The sequence below is a fragment of the Artemia franciscana genome, chromosome 8 (assembly GCF_032884065.1).
Source record: "Artemia franciscana chromosome 8, ASM3288406v1, whole genome shotgun sequence".
NCBI lineage: Eukaryota > Metazoa > Arthropoda > Branchiopoda > Anostraca > Artemiidae > Artemia > Artemia franciscana.
The window spans coordinates 29,353,793-29,373,686 of NC_088870.1; the positions used below are offsets into that span (position 1 = coordinate 29,353,793).

The 19,894-nt window shown below is 35.7% G+C and overlaps 1 protein-coding gene across 1 annotated transcript in view; it reads right to left on the reverse strand.

Annotated features, from left to right (window-relative positions):
* Window positions 1-1,309: 1,309 nt before the first annotated feature.
* LOC136030255 (protein sly1 homolog) overlaps window positions 1,310-19,894 on the reverse strand; it is a 105,350-nt gene continuing 86,765 nt past the window's right edge. The window contains exons 12-15 of the mRNA XM_065709096.1: window positions 16,094-16,241; window positions 13,607-13,810; window positions 8,366-8,443; window positions 1,310-1,435 (exon numbers count right to left, since the gene is read on the reverse strand). Coding sequence (XP_065565168.1) covers window positions 1,409-1,435; window positions 8,366-8,443; window positions 13,607-13,810; window positions 16,094-16,241 — 457 coding nt within the window. The 3' untranslated portion in view covers window positions 1,310-1,408. The remainder of the gene's footprint in view (window positions 1,436-8,365; window positions 8,444-13,606; window positions 13,811-16,093; window positions 16,242-19,894) is intronic.

The following is a 19,894-nucleotide window of genomic DNA, read 5'->3' on the forward strand; positions in this document are numbered from 1 at the left end:
TGATTCATGTGAATGACCTAAGTCGTGTTCTGAACCCAAATTTCAGGACCTCACGGTGCTGCAAACTCTGCTGCGGTGAAGACACTTCAAATAATGACAACGACTCTAGTGAGCTGCTGACATTCACCGACGATACTACAATGGCCTCCTGTGACTCTGGCATGACGTCACTCCAGAGAAAACTAGAGATTGTCTTAGAAGAAACTTACGTCTGGATGGATGCAAATCGATTTGTAATAAATGTCGACAAATCGTGTGTGCTATTCTTTTCAAGGATTGGAACTATTCATCCAGATATAACTGGAATTACAACTTCTAGAGGAACGATCAGGCGGCCAGAAACGGGTTTTGCGAGGTATCTAGGTGTACTCCTGGAGGAAAACCTCTCCTTTCTAGACCACACCCAGGCTGTGGAGCTGAAACTCTCTCGCAATCTTGGCATCATCAGGAAACTGAAGCACGTATTTCCTCAAAAAACCCTTCGTCTACTTAACAACGGACTTCTGAAACCTCACCTGCAGTATTGTGCCATAATTTGGCAGTCAACCTTCAAATCACACCTGAAGAGACTTGACTCAATCCACAAGCGTGCATTGAAAATTATTGGAAATGTAGAAGACTATCTGTCCCTTGGTTCCCTTTACCGCCTGTCGTGCTCAGTTTTTGTTTTTGAATTTTTATCCGGTTTACTTCCATCTCCCTTCCACAATCTGTTTCGGTTGATATCTGAACAACATAATCGAAACACGCGCTCTGCCTTTGACCTTCAAGTGAGACGAACTCCAACAGTACGTTCAGATTTTCCCCGGATGTAGCATGTGCTAAAGTGTGGAACATGCTTCCAAAAGAGCTGAGATGTAGGAGCTCCCTCGGGTCTTTCAAAAATAATTTAAATAAATATTTAGTTAAAGGTCAATAAGTGAAAGATAAAAAAAGAAAGATAAATTAAATTAGATGAAGCTTAGATTTTTTAGTATATTCAGGTGAGGTGGTTGTACGTCTGGGGAGGGAGGGAGGAACCCTATTATTAAGATTAAAAAAAATATATAATGAGGAGGCGTGTGGTTGTGTCGAAGAGTGAAGTGGGAGCCGTACTGCGTGTTAGTTAAGAATCTTTTATGTTTATGGGTCTCAACGTGAGTTTTTTCACAGAGCAGTATACTTTAAGTTTAGTTATTTCCTTTTTTTAATTAAACCCGATTGAACCTTGAAAAAATTAGAAGTGGCATATTAGTTGGGCCCTTGTAAATGATGCCCATAGAACAAGAGGTAGGAGTAATACAGAACAGCCTACCCAAGAAAGTCCGAGAAGTCAAAGGCAGATTTATTCAACACATTTAAGAAATTAAACAGAAGCATCTCTCCAAAATAATAAATACCAATTCAGGTCGACAAACCAAGGATGAAGTCACATTTCTTGTCCAAGACGATTCAGCTGAAATGAAATAAAAAATCAGTATTAGTTTCATTCCTTCGTCAACATCAATTTCTAGCGACCATAGTCACAGAATAGGGTTCAAGTCATTCAATGAAAGCGAAATTCCAAAGAAGTTTCTTTCAAAAACGGTAATGGGGGTGGGGGATGGGTAAGCCTATATTCTCCTACTTGTTAATGTAATTTTTGTATATTTTGAACCTAAGTTACACCACCGAATCGTAATTACCACTCCCAGGTTTCGAACCTGTCCATAGTTAGATGTCATGGTTATTTGCGTGTATTTCAAATACAAAAATATTCCTTTTAGGGGCTTTAGGCGATGAAACTTTTCTAAATATAACCATTATGTCAAAAGTTAATTTGGTAGAAAAGAGCTTAACATGGTGCGTTTAGTGGTTGGTTTATTAAGTCCAATAACAGCTCAAAAAGCGCATCGCCAGTCCAACTGTTCAAGAAACCAAATGAAAAAATACCCTAAAAAAAAGATTTCAGAATCATTGTCAAAAAGTAGTTTCGATAGCATTAACTTTTGCAATTTTTCTAAACAACACTTGCCCCTCCCCTTTACTACAACATGTTTTCAAACATGTTTTCAAACATGTTTTCAAACATTTTATTTTGACTTTGCGAAACTATCATTCTGACACAAAAAACAAAAGTATACATCAAAATCCCTTTTTAAAGATTTGAAGATTAGAAATTTTTAAAGATTTTCAAAGACTAAAACACCTGTGTTGATTCAGACACACAAATTTGACTCTTTGAATAGGCAGTCGGTACCAAAAATTGAAACAACCATGCCGTTAATTAAAACCATAATTAGAAAATCATCACTAGACTTTTACAAAATTGTGTAAAAATCCAGGCTTGTTTAATTGTACCACCTTTGGGACATGTGTACACAGGCGAAATCACGAAGTCTTGGAAAGCTAAGAAAATTATCAGTTAGTTCTTGGCAACGAGCTGTAAGTAACGAATGACTCGTGATGATAGTAACCAAGAACTCGAAAAAAAAGGTTTAGATAACAATATATAAAATAATTAGCTGTTGATGTTATATATATATATATATATATATATATATATATATATATATATATATATATATATATATATATATATATATATATATATATATATATATATATATACATATATAGGATTCAAGAAATTAAGAATTACCCACCAAAGTTAAGAGCCTGTGGCAATTTCCAGAAAAGGGAGAAAACCCCTCCGAAAACCATCCATCCCCCGACCGTCCAGGAAGGATGGTCATGGATATTTCTATTACTTTTTTCTCAGGAATGATCGTTTCAGACCGACCATCCGACAGTACCGGAAAGAGGGCTCATTTGAACGGAAATTAAATGTTCTAGTTCTCTTTATAAGTAGCAAGAGAGGTTACGCCGCAGGAAAACGGCGTTTTCTTTCGTTTGTGGCGCAAAACAAAAATTTCGGCCTAAGAGGAGCCAAAAACTTATCGAGGGAAGATTCTAAATTAGCCACTCAATTTAGAATTACAGGAAAACATCATGCTGAGCTTCTCAGTTTTAGCGACCGTAGTAAAGTGCGGTGGTCCATTTGTTTCTAAAGATACAAGCAGTCATATAGAATAAACAATTATTATATACCTTTTTTGCGCTATATTTAATGAGTTGATTCACCTGATTTCACATAAAATTATGGGCTGCAGTGCATAATCGCGCATCAGCTATTATGAAGAAAGGCTATTGTATACTTCTGCAGGTGACAGGGAAAAGGGAATTCCTGAAGCCTCGAAAAGTGTATTTTTTTTGCCCAGTTATTTTGATTTCCAATGAAACTTCAGAGAAATGACTTATATAAGCAGAGGAGGTGTGGGGGAGAAGAGTGAAATTTAATTCTTACTTACTTTATTCCGAGAATATTTCTGGACCAATCATGAAAAATGGGTATTATGGGGTGATAACTCCTTTTAAAATTAAACATTGAAGATCATATTCATATACTTACCTGCATAAAGGAGGGAGGCGCATCCCTGTCAAAAAGATATTTTCAAAAAACTTCCCTTTTAAACTGTGAAAACGATCACTTCAAAATTAAATTATAATCTTCCAAAACTCCCCCCCCCCCATCTCCTGAGAAAGACCTGAAGTGACACCCTTTTGTTGAAATGATTATCATTCTTGGCCCATTGCTTTACATATTTAAACTTGAATGTATAATATGAGGGCTTAAGGAAGGTGTGAAAGCCTACACCGCGTTTGAGAACCTTAGATAAAAACATTTCTTAGTTATTTAGTTATTTCGGGATTTAAAACAAGAGCTCTGAATCACGAGGTCCTTCTAAATATCAAAATTCATTTAGATCCAATCACTCACTCGTAGGTTAAAAAAACTTCAATTTTTCTAATTTTTCCTCTCCCTTCAGCCCCCCAGATGGTCGAATCGGGGAAAACGACTATGTCAAGTCAATTTGAGCAGCTCCCTGACACTCTTACCAATTTTCATCGTCCTAGCACGTCCAAAAGCACCAAACTCGCCAAAGCACTGAACCCCACCCCCTATCTCCCCCAAAGAGCGCAAAACAGTCCGGTTACTTCAATCACGTATCTACGACATATATAAGCGTTTTCCATGATTTCCGGTTTCTCCCTCCAACTCCCACCAATGTCAAAAGATCTGGTCGGAATTTGAAATAAGAGCTCTTAGACATGAGTTCCTTCTAAATATCAAATTTCATTAAGATCTGCTGACCCGTTCTTAAGTTAAAAATACCTCAATTTTTCTAATTTTTCCAAATTAACAACTCCCCCAAACAGAACGGATCCGTTCCAATTATGTCAGTTACGTATCTATAACTTGTGCTTATTCTTCACATCTAGTTTTATACCGATCTCTCCACTCTAAGCGTTTTCCAAGATTTCCGGTTTCCCCCTCCAACTTCCCCCAATGTCACCGGATCTGGTCGGAATTTAAAATGAGAGTTCTAAAGCACAAGATCCTTCAATCAGTCACGTATCTTGGACTCGTGCTAATTATTCCCACCAAGTTTCATCCTGATCTCTCCGCTTCAGGCGTTTTCCAAGATCCCCCCCAATGACAGTGGATCTGGTCGGGATTTAAAATACGAGATCTGAGTAACGAGGTCCTTCTAAATATGAAATCATTAAGATCCAATCATTCCTTCGTAAGTTAAAAATACCTCATTTTTATTAAATTTTTAAAATTAACCCTTCCCTCCCAACTCCTCCAAAGAGAGCGGATCCGTTCCGGTTATGCCAATCACATATCTAGGACTTGTTCTTGTTTTTCACACCGAGTTTCATCCCGATCCCTCCACTCTAAGCGTTTTCCAAGGCTTAAGGTTCCCCCCAACTCTCCCTAATGTCACCGGATCCGGTCGGGCTTTAAAATAAGAGCTCTGAGACACGATTTCCTTCCACAGATCAAATGTCATTAAGATCCCATCACTCCTTCGTAAGTTAAAAATATCTCATTTTTTCCAGTTTTTCAGAATTACCCCCCCCCCTCAACTCCCCCAAAGAGAGCGGATCCGTTCCGGTTATGTCAATCATGTATCTAGGACTCATGATTTTTTCCGTCCACTCTAAGCGTTTTCCAAGATTTTAGGATTCGCCCCCCAACTCCCCCAATGTCACCAGATCCAGTCGGGATTTAAAATGAAAGCTCTGAGACACGATATTCTTCCAAACATCAAATTTCATTAAGACCCGATCACCCGTTCGTAAGTTAAAAATACCTCATTTTTTCTAATTTCTCCGATTTAACCGTCCCCCACTCCCCCCCCAGATGGTCGAATCGGAAAAGACAATTTCTAATTTAATCTGGTCTGGTTCCTGATACACCTGCCAAATTTCATCGTCCTAGCTTACCTGGAAGTGCCTAAAGTAGCAAAACCGGGACAGACAGACAGACAAACCGACCGACAGAATTTGCGATCGCTATATGTCACTTGGTAGATACCAAGTGCCATAAAAATTGTAAGTAAAAAAGAATCTTTATCGATAGAAACCTTAATTATAAAAAGCAAAAATTTGATTGAAATATATAAAATACAAAATCTATTATTTATGCTGATTCAAAATACGCAAAAGGTTGCTCACTAAAAGCTGCAAGTATACAAAATTAAAAACACTGAAGAAGGGTATTTCTCGGCGATTTCAATAAAATTATTTAATTAGATTCAATGTGGTGACAACCGTAAGGCTATTATATACAAAGTATGATTTATTTATTTATTTTTAGGGTAGATAGGGTAGTCAAACCAGTATATTTTTTCCCTAGCCATGATCCCGTCAAACGATTAGAGCTAGATTATTCAAAAAAGGCTCATTCAAACGAAGAATTGAAACCCTAGTACAGTTCTAGGTAACAAAACTCATCAAGACACAGAAAAGTATAGAATTCTAGCATTTTCACACGTAAAAAAGTAATTTTCGTCCGAAATCTACCAGAATATTATCCAGCAAAAATTCTGAAAAGCAATCAAGCCTCCCAGTCTCAGACGCCATACTGGAGTGTGGTTTACGATTCACCCCTAAACAAACACACGATCTATAAGAAATGAACCGATATTACAGATCGTAAGGAAAACTGAAACTATTATTTATATGAGGGGGGCTATCCCTTTAGCAAACCGCACTCTAAGACAAAGTTTGACTTTTCCCTCAGTGTTTTAAAAAGGAATGCTCAAACAAAAGGGCAATTAGAACTAAAAAAAAAAAAAAAAAAAAAAAAAAAAAAAAAAAAAAAAAAAAAAAAAAAAAAAAAAAAAAAAAATCACATTGCCTCACGAATGAAAGAGCTTGTTGATACACATTTGCATTAAAAAGGTCAAAGTTTCAGTTCAAATACTTTTAAAGGCAATAAGTAACTATTGGAAATGCCCATTAACTACTTTAGCGCATTTATAAATACATTCATTAAAGCACCGTAAAAACAGAAAGTTAATAAGGGGACAGCCCCCTCATATACTGAATAATTTCTCTTAGTTTTAAGCTTTAATGTCACTCTTCACCTTCATCTAAAAAAACGTTGTTTTCTTTTATTTAATTACAATCTAAAAGGTCAGAAACATTTGATGACATCACTGTGTCTCTCATACTTTGCCTTGAGCAAAGGTAAGTAAATGGGTAGGCACATGGTGATTTCTTAGACAAGGCCAATCAACATTTCAGGAATAATAGTCCTATATAATATATTCGGTTCTTCAGAGGCACTACCTTTGGATTTTGAACGACTGAGCTAAAATCTCACTGAGAAAGATTCCCTTACTTATTTGCCGTTAATTATAACCTCTACCTTAGCACACACTATCGAAACCGTCACCTATTAGATAGCTAATGACGGTAAAGGAAAAGAATGACCCTAAATCACGAACACCGTTTAATTAGAATAAATTACTCTTTTGAAAGTACAAAAAAAAATTAGCGAAAAGAGCGAGGTATTGACTAGGGGACGGATCCCTTCACATACGTAATAATTTCTGTTCGTTTTAAGTTTTAACGTTGCTCCTTACTTTCAGATGAAAAAACATGTCTTTTTTATTAAATTTCTGATCATTTTTAAATAATGCGGGGAAATCCTGCACCCCCTTCATAGAATCTTCTCTTCTCCCATGAAAATTTTCTCCATAGAAACATCCCCCCACGTAACCCCCCATACCAGAAAAAAAAACCTGAAGACGTCTGTATACTTCCCAATAACAAATACATGTAAACAATGGGCAAAGTTCATAACTTGCAGCCCTTCTCCCTGGAACTCCGATTATGTTGAACAAAATGGCTAGCTCAAAAATTTGATCGGATGACTTTGAGATAGAATGAGCATGGGAGGGGGCCTAGTTACCCTCCAATATTTTTTTCACTTAAAAAGGACATAGAGTTTTTAATTTCCGTTCGAATGAGCACTCTTACGATGTTCTAGGACCACTAAGTCGATACGATAGCCCCTGGAAAAAAATGAATAGACGCGCATCCATGATCTTTCTTCTGGCAGAAAATACAAATTCCACATCTTTGCAGATAGGAGCTAGAAACCTATACAGCAGGGTTCTCTGATACACTGAACTTGGAGCTGTAATTTTCCTTACGATTCTATTTGTTTTAGGGGATGTTTCTTTCTTTTTTCAAATACAAGGTAACTTTTCTCAGGCTCGTAACTTTTGACCAAACTTGATAGAACTTGTATATTTTTGAAATTAGCATAAAAATCCAATTCTTTTGATGGATCTATTGGTATCATAATTATGCTTTTTGAGTATAGCATTTAAAACTGTATTTCAAAAATATCTAAAAAAAATTTTTATTTGAGATGTATTTACAAAATTTTATTTCTGAAAAAAACTATAGCCCGAGTGTATAAACGGATGAAACAGAAATAATATTTAAATTTCCAAAAGTTCCGACGTTAGATGCGTTATCTTTTCATCAGCATCATTACCTAGGGCTACTGTAAAAATATACAGTGTGAGAGACATTTTATTTTTAAAACACTATTTAAATATATTATAAAATTTATAAATATTTGTATAAAATATAAAAATTAAATTTTAAATATAAAATGAAGTTACGTTGGTAAGCGGGAAAAAGACAAACTATCTTTCTCCAAATCTACCACATTTTTTTCTATTCTACCAGAATTAATTGATCGGCTAGATTGAACTGTTAGCTAAAATAAACTTAATTTTTACTAATATTCTTGATATATACACTTCTCGCTAAAACACTAAAAAGCTGTTTATATATAGCAATGGGACACTGATTTACAATCAATATCCTTAGAACATAAAATGTCCACGCATCCAGCATCATCCAGGCCCGTTAATGTCAGAAGATCGAGCATCACCGGAAGTCAAAAGTCGAATAACCAAAATATATTCAAAAGAATTTTAAAAAATAAAAATCAGGAGAAAAGAAATAATACCTGGTTCAAAAATTGAGCCCCATTTTCCAAACATGTAGTACCATAAATAATCCTCTTTTGCACAGTGGAACCCTTTCCCTGAAAATGAAAAAAAAAAAATACAAAACCAAATTCAAGACATTAAGGTGGAAAACTTACACAAAATTCTATTTTGAGGGTAGAGAGATGGGGAGAGAAAGAATGTAAAAAGGAGAAAACATGTAAATTATATGGGGAACATAAAAATTAACACCAAGTAAAACACCACAGCCATGATTTAAAAGAAAAATGAATCTGAAGCAATCCACTAGCAATGATATTTTACTACTAAATAAGTGAATAAATCAGTTCACTTGGGCAAACAGGCAAGCTATTTTATAAGATTACAAAGTAAAGTGAAGTAAAGCTGATGCAAAGTACACAATTCCAATAAGTAATAACAAAATAGCAAATAAAAAAAAGTAAGCGGAAAGAAAATATAACTTAAACAAGTTTTGTACTATGCGAAGGATTATACAGCAAACACATATTAGAAACGGCCACGGGTGCCAATAGAAAAGGCCTAACATGGCTAAAAGGCTGAAAGGGCCCTACAAGGCTGTGAAGGAGCGCATAGGTTTTGCATGACAAGCAAAAAATAATTAACCAGACATATTTTTATGATTGTTAGGCATGCAGTCAAAAATTGTACCTAATTTGCTTTAGTGCTCGACATTTTGGGTCTTTCTGTTCAATTTAATATAAAACAATAAATAGGTGTTTCAATAAAAAGTAATGAGCAATATTAAAACCCAAAATGACCAAAAACCGACTCGTATAAGAAATCGGATTACTATGACTGCAAACACAACACCCAAACGGAGCAGAAATAAATGGAAGATTGAAATAAACTTACGATATTTGCAACACAATTAAGACAAGTAGGCATAAGGTTGGAAGCATAGAATCTGCTTTTTTGAAAATGAAATAAATCTAAGCAGTTTCCTATTTTTTTTTCGTTAAAGGTTATGTTCCCTGTGTCAGCTTTTGATATGTTATTTTCTGTAGTCTTGCGGTTTGAGTATTTTAACACAAGACGACAACTTTGCTATCACTCGTTAGCTGAGATCTAACTACTGAATTAAAATTTTAAACCTGGTTTTCATTTCCTTTTTAGATTGAATAATGTTCTTGAAACGTGCGACAGTAAAAAATTTATGTATTGATTTAATTATGCAATTATATTATTATGCACTGATTTAAGTGACACTGTATCATACTCAAGTAGTGTTGAAATCAACCTCATCTTCTCAGACCATCACTGAGACTTAGAAAATAGAATAGTACAAGGAAACACTTCCAATTACGGTAGATACTTGTGGTATTTAAGGGAACGACGATGAGCGTATCTCTGTGGGGCAGAGACAAATGCCTAAAGGAAGAAGAAGGAAATACACAAAACTATTTGTTTTTACACAAAGTGCTTTGTAACATTTGTTTTGGAGATACACAGTGTTTTGGGACATCTCAGATTTTTGAGATGTTCCACGTGCCTCTTCATAAAAGGAGTGGTTCAACCACACTGAGTAAACATACATATGTTGAAAGAGCGACCGAAGTAGCTTGAGCATGTCGTCTGGATGAAAAAAGGTCATTTACCTAAAATAACTTTATTAGATAACCCGAAGTATGATAAGATTAACACAAGACCAAGATTACGTTACAGATTATAAGCGTCACTTAGAAATCTTTGGAGACTTCCTCTGAAATGAGGAAAGGGTGGTATGGAGAAAGGGTAGCCACCAATATGTCGGGTTCAGGCAGCTTAACTCTACGACAAGTGTGTAGCGATATAACTCACACAACTCTAAAATGAATGGTTTGAGAATAATAAAATAAGTAATATCATTAGGACGTTGAGATATTGATTATGCTATTGAAAAGAGAGTAATTGAAAAAAAATGTAACCGTTTAATATAAAAAACAACATACAATTGCTGAAAATATCTGATTTTACATGAAGATAGAGAAGATCCGCCAACTTGGACTAATGAATATTTTAGGTTGAAAATAGAATAAAAATACGATTAGCTTTATAGTTTATCGATAAAATCTACAATCAGTATATTTTTATTTATGTTACTGACAACCGGTTCTACAAGGCTAAATGACACCATAAGCACATTTCGCAACATGTTTTCAATATTCATTTACTCGTAAAAAAAGGAAGATAATTAATAAAAATATGTCTATATAACAAAGACGACAAAGAAGTAGAACAAAATTAATTTATGTGAAATAATCGAATGAGAAATATAAATATTCGAATTTAACTATAAAAGAAAGGTGAGGTTTGCACCTGACGAAAAATTCTCAGACAAAAAAAATACTTTAATTTTATTATTTAATTTTCCAGTCGATTTTAACTAAATAATTTAATTTTATTAAGAATCAATTTGTGTCAATAAATTATTTTAAGAAAAGAGAAAAAAAACAATAAAAATGGATTGCATAGCAAAGGCACTAAAAATAAAAAAAAAAGATTTAAAAAGAGTGATTAACCGAAAGTAGTACGCATGCCCCTGACGGTACATAAACATAATGAAATTGGTACACAAGGAATTTCACAAAAAATGTATCTCTTAAAAAAATACATATATTTTTATGTAAAATGTTCATGGACTATCCTGAAATTTCAAATTTTAATATATGTTGGTATACATATATATATATATATATATATATATATATATATATATATATATATATATATATATATATATATATACCTAGCTGTTGGGGTGGCGCTTCGCGCCACCCCAACACCTAGTTGGTGGGGGGGCGCGTAAGTCGTTACGCGCCATATTAGTTACGCGCCATTGTAGTTGTGTCCCTGTGTCCCACCTGTGAATAGAGATAGATATAAATATATGTTTTTAACTACGTAAAACATGCGAATATACAACATTCTTCGCTGTCCCATTGTCTCTGCATATAAATAGATTGTCAGGTTTACTGACTCTTGAACATGCTACATATAATTGTCCATCGGAAAAACAATCCGTATTCAGATCTATACCTCATTATTCTAATGATGTGTTCCTGTGTCCCGGTCGTCATTTATATTCCCTGTGTCCCGGTCGTCATTTATGTCCCGGTGTCCCAGTTTGTAATTTCTCTTTGAGTGTCCCGGTCGTCATTTATATTCCCTGTGTCCCGGTGTTCTGGTCGTCATTTGTGTCCCGGTGTCCCGGTCTGTAATTTCTATTCGAACAATCCCTGTGTCCCGGTCGTCATTTATATATCCCGCCTGTGTCCCCGGCGTCCCCGTTGTAGTTGTGTCCCTATGTCCCGGTCGTCATTTATATTCCCTGTGTCCCGGTCGTGATTTGTATCCGGGTGTCCCAGTCTGTAATTTCTCTTTGAGGTTCCCGGTCGTCACTTATATTCCCTCTGTCTCGGTCGTCATTTGTGTCCCGGTCTGTAATTTCTCTTTGAGTGTTTTTTTCTTTTTAGTTTTTTTTTAGTTTTTTACCTTTTTTCTTCTTTCAGTTTTCTTTTTCTTCTTTATTTTTCAGCGTCACTATGAAGTACATATCGACGAACCTTTGTTTTTTTTAACTTAAATCTGGTAGGCATTGATGACCTTATCCAAGTCAAAATCCCAAACCCAATCATCGTGGCTATCATTTTCAGTTTTGATATGTTTTGACTCTCGCTGTCCAGGTGGATTTTCATCTAACTGCGCGGTTTTGCGTTCTTTAGCCGCAAGCCTGTTTTCTTGCTGTTCTTGTGATTCCTCGGAACGCTTTCTTTTCTTACTTTCTCTATCAGCAGCAAGATTTTTGGCATAAACTCTTTGAGCAGCTTCCTCGGCTGTTGCCATGTCTTAAATACCGTTAATGACGTCACCGTCAAAGCAAAAATGACGACAACTAATTTCATGACGTCAGTCAACACAGAAACTTGACGTCACCTGATCCACAGACAGACACACAGACAGACAACTTATTTTTATATATATAGATATATATATATATATATATATATATATATATATATATACATATATATAGGCTATACATGGATAATCAATAGGATAGGTATGCAAGTAAAGCTGTAAAATGCACAAGCACAAAAGAATCAATTGTTCAAACAAGAAAACAAAAAATTGACCAAACAACATGACAATTCTGCAGTAATTTCAATTACTGATTAGTAATTCGTTAGCAGTTGCAAACACTTATATTGACATTGGTGACCAGTGTTTACAAGTCCCCCCCCCCTCCCCGAGAAAATACCTCCACCAAAAATACACCCCAAAAATATCTACTGGAAAATCTCCCCTTGGAAAATAAGGCTTTCCAAATTTGAGAATTTTATTTTAGTTTTTTTTTTTAATTTCCGTAAGAGGAAGAAATTTTGTCACTTGTGTATTATGCACTACTCACTTAAGTTTATGCGGTGTTTAAAACTCGAGAACAAACCAGTTCTTTGTTACTTTAGAAACAAATTTTGGGTTATGGACTTGCACATTAGGAGGAGGGGTAAAGTATAGCGGGTCTGCATGCAAAATGTGCTAGGTACAATTATTCTGCATATTACGAAGTAAGAACTATTTCCTGACTTGAAACTGTCAAAATACTGTACCCCCCACCCTATGTGCAAATATACAGCTCAAATTATATGTTTTTCCCATATATTTTGTCACTTGTCTTTGTCTTGTCTCGCCCTAAGCTGAAAGAAACTAACTACGAACCCGGTTTGTTCTCGAGGTTTAGACAACGTAAACTTGAGTGAGTGGCGCATAGTACACAAGTACCAAAATTTCTTAGCCATAAAGAAATTTAAAAAAAAGAAACAACACTCAAATAAAAGACTCAAATTTGGGAAGCCTCATTTTCCACGGGCAGTATTTTCCCCGGGGGGGGGGGGTATTTTCCACGGGGAATATTTTCCTCACAGGGTATTTTTAGAGGGGTTTCTTTCACGGAGTGGTATTTTCCGGGGGGGGGGGTGTTAACGCCTAGAGCCATTGAAAATCATCAGCAATGAACGACTAAAAAAATTATGAATATAGTTAATAATATAAAAAAATTCATCAGAAACACTTCTTACGGAAACCATCACATAACAGAACAAAAGACAACAGAATAACTTTTTCACTTTTTTTTACTATTACCCTGTTTCAATCAATGCTATTTATAAACTTAATATTCCTTAAAATGCAGACGTAGATTGTACTCTAGAGCCATAACTGAATATTATAAGATTTAAACTCACCTTGCAATAATCCTGCAAGTTTTGATATTCAATATAATTACCACTGCTGAGAACAAAGACCATACACTCTTGGAATGGAGATTTTGGCTTGAAATTCTTGTCAATAGCTCTGTTAAGACGAGGGTCAAAATAGCGATAATCGTCAACTTCGACCGAGTGCTTTAATTCCATTAAATTGTCCACAATTCTTGTAACAGGAAGATTCTAAATAAATAAGACATTCTATATGTTAGTTGGAAAACGCTTTCTAAAGAGCAGTACCATTACCAATCGCAGTAAACTCACCGTTGCAAATGGCAACTACAGTTGCTCTTACACAGTTACTTGGAAAGAGCCTCTTTTATTTTAGTTTTTTTAAGTTTGCCTTGTATTTTGTCCTGTGGATTCAGACCTGTATGAGTCTTTAACAAAATTTTAAATGTATAATTGCAAATAATCATGCAAACCACGAACGTATTCAGGGAAGGAGGGGATTGCGACCCCCCCCTAATCCTAATTTTTTGAATTTCTAGGGCTTTCTTACTAGAATTTAACGAATGAATTCATCAGACCTGTATGAGTCTTTAACAAAATTTTAAATGTATAATTGCAAATAATCATGCAAACCACGAACGTATTCAGGGAAGGAGGGGATTGCGACCCCCCCCAATCCTAATTTTTTGAATTTCTAGGGCTTTCTTACTAGAATTTAACACATATTATTAACCCCCCCCCCCAAAAAAAAAAAAGATTTCTTGAGAACGTGCTTGATTGAGAGCAGCCACATGAGCGGAGAGGGTGGAAAGGAACTACATGGTACCCAAATATTTCCGACAGTATTTCTACAAATAATCGATTTTTAATGTCCTAACGACCACTCCACTGAATAAAATCCTCCGCACTTGCGATGCAAACACTACAATCCAAACACCAATAATGTCAGAAAATATTCACAAATTTGTGAAGCAAAACGCACTTTTTTCCGTTTTCTTGGATAATTATATTGAAAATTTTACCTAGTAGGAATTTCAGAATCAATACTACTAAACAGAGGTTGCATGAAAAAAAACTGCGTGTTCTTAAACAATAAAGGAGACCCCACCCTAAGTTAAAACCTATAATCATACAAAAATTGCAAAAAGCGTCAAAAGTCTGTCCTATCCTTAAAGCTTTTACATTTTTAGACTTGCGTTTTCAATTTTGCCCATGGAGGCTGTCACTACCAGAACATATGCTCTTAACCTTTAGACCAGCCTCTCTTTCAGTTGATATTGGCAAAGGCTTTATACCCAAACACCCAAAACACACACAACTTTATTGTCTGGCCTTGAATCGCATCAATACGTTGTCCTTTATTTTCCTGGTCTATTATTTATGAGACAATGTGCTATTTGCAGGAGACACTCCAGAGTATTTCCTTCCAGTCCTGTTTTTCAAACTGATATAAAGATGTTAGAGCGATAAATTGTACTAACCAGTGAAGTTACAATATGCTAATAGTCTCCCATATCTGCTGCAAGCACTAATAACATACAGTTTGGCAAAGATGCATGTCCAAAGTTACAAAGTGGGGTATAAGGAGGAGGTAGGCCGTATAAAAAAAAAACAGAGCATAAGCCTTTAAAGAAAGGAGGTTTGGGAGGAAACAACCCCTAACACTGCCATCAAATTTAGAACATTTTAATATTTAATAATGTGATACCTCCTCTTTGAAACGATTTTTTTTATATGATTTATCCATATACCAGTCAAAGTCGAAGCCAATATAGGAGAAAAAAGTCTTCAATGCTTAAATCAAGAATAATCAAAAATATAAAATGGTCTGGAGATTATTTTCTTAGAAAATACATCTGAAATAAGTTCAAGCTTCACAACACCTGTGAGCAAAGATGCTAGGGGTGCGATCAATTACCTTGAAGACCTCTCAAGACATCGATGATAAATAAGGGCAGATGATTCAACACTGGAAGAGATTGAGAGTCATCTTTACAACTTTATTAGGATAAACTAATTTTGAACTGCTTACTATACATTATGAAAGCTCACGGTATTACTTTTCAGCCTCATAAATAAGTGAAATGATTGCATAACGAGTTGATTACCTTATAAAACGAACTCTGAAACTTTTTTTTTGTCAGATTAAACTCATACTTAAAAGTTGACAAAGCAAGCAAAGACACGATAATTGTTTTATTAGTTATTTTTAAACAATATCTATATAGTTATTTTTAAACAATTTAAACAATATGGTGTGCTTTACAACCAATTCAAGCTTTGCAAGTAATTCTTATTTACAATGTCAAATCCAAGCTTCATACAGTTATTTTATTTTATCTTTTTTTACACATTTCAAGGGAGGAGGTTTAAAGAGAATAAAAAAGCATCTTGAAGACAGGAGCGGCTGGATAGGAATAAAAAATATAACTCTTCTGAATAAGTCCAAAGCTAGAAGTGATACTGTAAGTAACATACAAAATAAAAGAAATGGAATATTTAAAAGAAACATACATGTTGCTTTACGACTAGGTTCTTAACACCTTCCATGAATGATGCTGAAGTTTTTGCAAGTTTGCTAAAAAGAGAGGCAGCCTTTGTGCCACCTCCAAAGTAGTAGTCACCGCCAGTGGTGGTGGATACTTGTGGCTGAGAATAAGCCCTACAAAGAAAAAAACAAACAAGAAATGCTAATTTTAAAACGTTGGTTTCATTGCCGGTGTTAAAGACGGGTAAGAATTAAACAGCTTAAACACGTGTTTTTGAAGGATCGGAAATTAAATTCTGTATAGCATTAAGATATTACACAATATGGAGATCCCACGCGTACATTTACATACTGTCCGATATAGAAATACTGGCAAAAATAGCGCCTAAAAAGTGGTACATTCGGATCAATCCACATCGAATCATTCAATTGGGTCAACGCTAAAAATTCAAATTTTGCACGAATAGTTTCCAGCTGTTAATAGCACCGATAGTACAGGCTGAGATTTTTCCAAGCTTTCTGGATAGGCACTTTTTCCTAAAAAGATTTCCAAAAGCTTCAAAATACTAGAAAAATCAAGGTTTTTATACACAGCTGAAAGATCTACGATGATCTATACAGATAGAACAGGTGTACGAGAAAAACAAGATTGAGCCAATTAAATAGCCTTGAAAGATTGGACCATTTTTCAGACAGTGATTTTATCTGAGATGAGTGAAACTGATTTTCAATCCAATTGGACAATCCAATGTCCACCTGATTTTTTGTTTTGCTCCCGGTAGTGCCAAAATAATCTTGAAATCAAAATCTCAGATCCCAATCTCCTCTGAAGCAAAAGAAGAAAAACAAAGTTATTAAAAATCTAAAATCCTTCCACTCCCATCTCGAGAATTGGAAAAGAGATTGGACGAATGGATGTAACGTAATAGAGAACAAATGCTGACTTTACAGAGTATGCATTACAACGTCTTTTGAATTGCATATCTTAACGTCTTATAGTTTAATGCTTGAATTATGCTTCCTATACAGCCCAAAGCGGTGCTATTAATGCAAGTATTGACATATTACCTATTAAACAATTTGTGGTGATGAACAGAAGGTAAAGAGCGACTAGAAGTAATAGTAACCAAAGCCGTACTAAATTTGACAAAATGGTGCGCTTTAAAAGGATCCACTTCTTGGAATGATTCCAAATATGTAGAACTCAGTAAGGTTATCAAGTTCAGCATATCATGTTTGCATGGGTTTTTGTATAGCCCCTACATACAAAAATGAGACATTTCATATTTTAACCAAGAAGGAGGGTCATAAAAATGCGATTAATATTATTCATCTATTCTTTTTGCTAGAGGCGATCATACCAAGCCAGTGGCCTTAAAATATTGAGGACGGGCTCATTCGAACAGATACTGAAAATTCTAGTATAAGAGATTTCGCTATTTCGAAATAGCAAAAGAGATCATATCACAGCAAAAAGTGACGTTTTTCGCCATTTTGCGACAAAAAACAACAATTTAAGTCCAACGAGGACCAAACAGCTAACAAGTGAAAAATTCTGAGACAGCCAATTGATATCAATTCAGCTTCCTAGCTTCTGATGTCATATTACCGTATGGCGGCACATTCGTCACAAGTATATGCAGTCCATAAAAAAAGGTCAATACCGATATATTCTTAATCTTCATTGCTCTAGCACTGCCATGATAAGAGTTACGTTCCTCAAGTGTATTATTTTTTCTTCGAACCCTTCGTATGTACTGGGTGGTCGTGGAACTTCGGAAGTGGCTCGTTCGTTAGGCTTATTTGTTCTAGCGTCATTTCGAACGATTGAAGGTGATTAAGGAGGGGAGAAACCAACTCTCATCCTACGCCTTTTTGACTACTCAGCCCCCTCCCATAGTCCCTCAAGACATCCAATAGGAATTTCCGGATAATCATTTTCCTCAGAATAGTCGTATAAGTTCCCCTCCCCTGGGAAGACATGAGCCCCACAGTCCCTATGGCAAGAGCTATTAAATATGTAAATTGTTTACAGATGTGTATTATGGTAAAAAGGGGAGAGTGGATGCTTGATCTTGAATGATAGATTGGCTTGAAACTTTCAGGGATCGTCCCCATGGCTAAGAGGAACCATATTTTGTTAAGCAGGCAGGGTATTTTGAGCCCAGAATTAGGCCGAAAAACTTGCCGACCCTGATCAGTTTAAAACTTACAGCCAAGTCCATGGGCCAATGGGAAGCTAATGAAAAAAAATTAAATCGGGGGCATGGTTCCCTAAAAATAAGGCCCAAAATGGAGAAAGACCTTTTATTTGATCAACTCCAAACTTACATCCCCAAGACCTTGAGTCAGTTGGGGCCCATGCACAAGAAAAAAAAAAGAAAAACTAATATTTCTTCCGCTGAAAAAGGGCAAACAAAAAATCTCTCCAGGGAACTTCGAAATTATCACCATAAGTTCCTTGGCAAAGGTGCCTTTATACACAAAAAATAAGCCTAGGGCAGGAGCCCAGAAGTTTTTTTTTATTACCATAAAACTTAAATCTGATAGTCCTTAGACCAAAGGGTCCCAATTAACATATGGAAAGAAAGCAAAATTCAAATTTTTATGTTGGTTCACCTGCAAATGGAGCCCCAAAATGCGGCAACAAACGTTTTTCAGACGGCCTGAAACTTAAGCCGTAAGTACCTGGGCCAAGGAGACACTAATAGACTAAATAATTCTAGTTTAGGGCATGGGCTCCCAAAAAGGATCAATTTATCTTCTGATCTGATGGAAACCTAGATCTTTAATGTACTTGGGCCACGGAAGCACCAATGCACGAAAAGAACAAAATTCAAAAAAAAAATCTCGAAATGAGATTAAAACTCCTGCATTAGAGCATTTGGTCCTGGAGCAATACAAAAAATGACACTTCAGCGCAAAGAATGGGCGAAGAGGGGCAGCAGCGCTCCTCATATACAGAATACTTTCTCTTCGTTTTCAGTTTTAACTTATCTCTTAACTTTCATTAGTAAAAGCTTTGGTCTTTAATTTTATCATAGATTAGGGTCACTGAATCAGAATTACAACAGAAATGAAAATGAATTTGGGCGTGTTGTCAATGGCCAGATAGCCCTTTATTTCACTGAAATTAGGCGATGAAGCATATACCATTGTGATGAATATACTTACTTCAAAAATTGTCATGCTTTTCTATAGTTCAGCAAAAGAGTACATCATGCTTCTCAGAAATTAGCAAGGTGAACGCTCTTGCTCTCTGTTTAAACTCAATTTAAATTATCTGTTTTTTTTTTCCTGGGTAAAAGGTTTTTCTTAAATGGTCATTCGATCGGTCCAAAGGTTCCCTGGGTCATTTTGGAAATTTAGACTCAAAAACATATTCTCGAACAGTCCTCCCCTCCACCCACCCCAAGTCCTTTTTCCCCAAATGCCTCTGATCTAAATTTTGAGCAAGCCATTTTGTTCAAAATTTCATCAGATAACAAAACCCCCTCGGATTGACATGACCGCCAGTGCACGAGGGCAAGTGTTGTAAGTTATGCTCCGGGGGCATATAAGGTTTTATATAAGGGACGGTCGTTTTATTATTATTTATTTGTTTTTTTTTTCCAGAGGCACTTCATATGGCAGGGGTGGTCAAATAAACTTCGAATGGGCTCATTCAATTAGAAATTCGAAGTTCTAGTGCCCTTTTAAAGAATTAAGAGTGATCAAAGGGCAAGAATCCCCCCAAACCCTTCCTCTCCAAATGCATCCGATAAATATTTTGAGATAGCCATGTTTCTAAAATAGTTGAAGATGATACAACAAAAACTCCGGGGTTA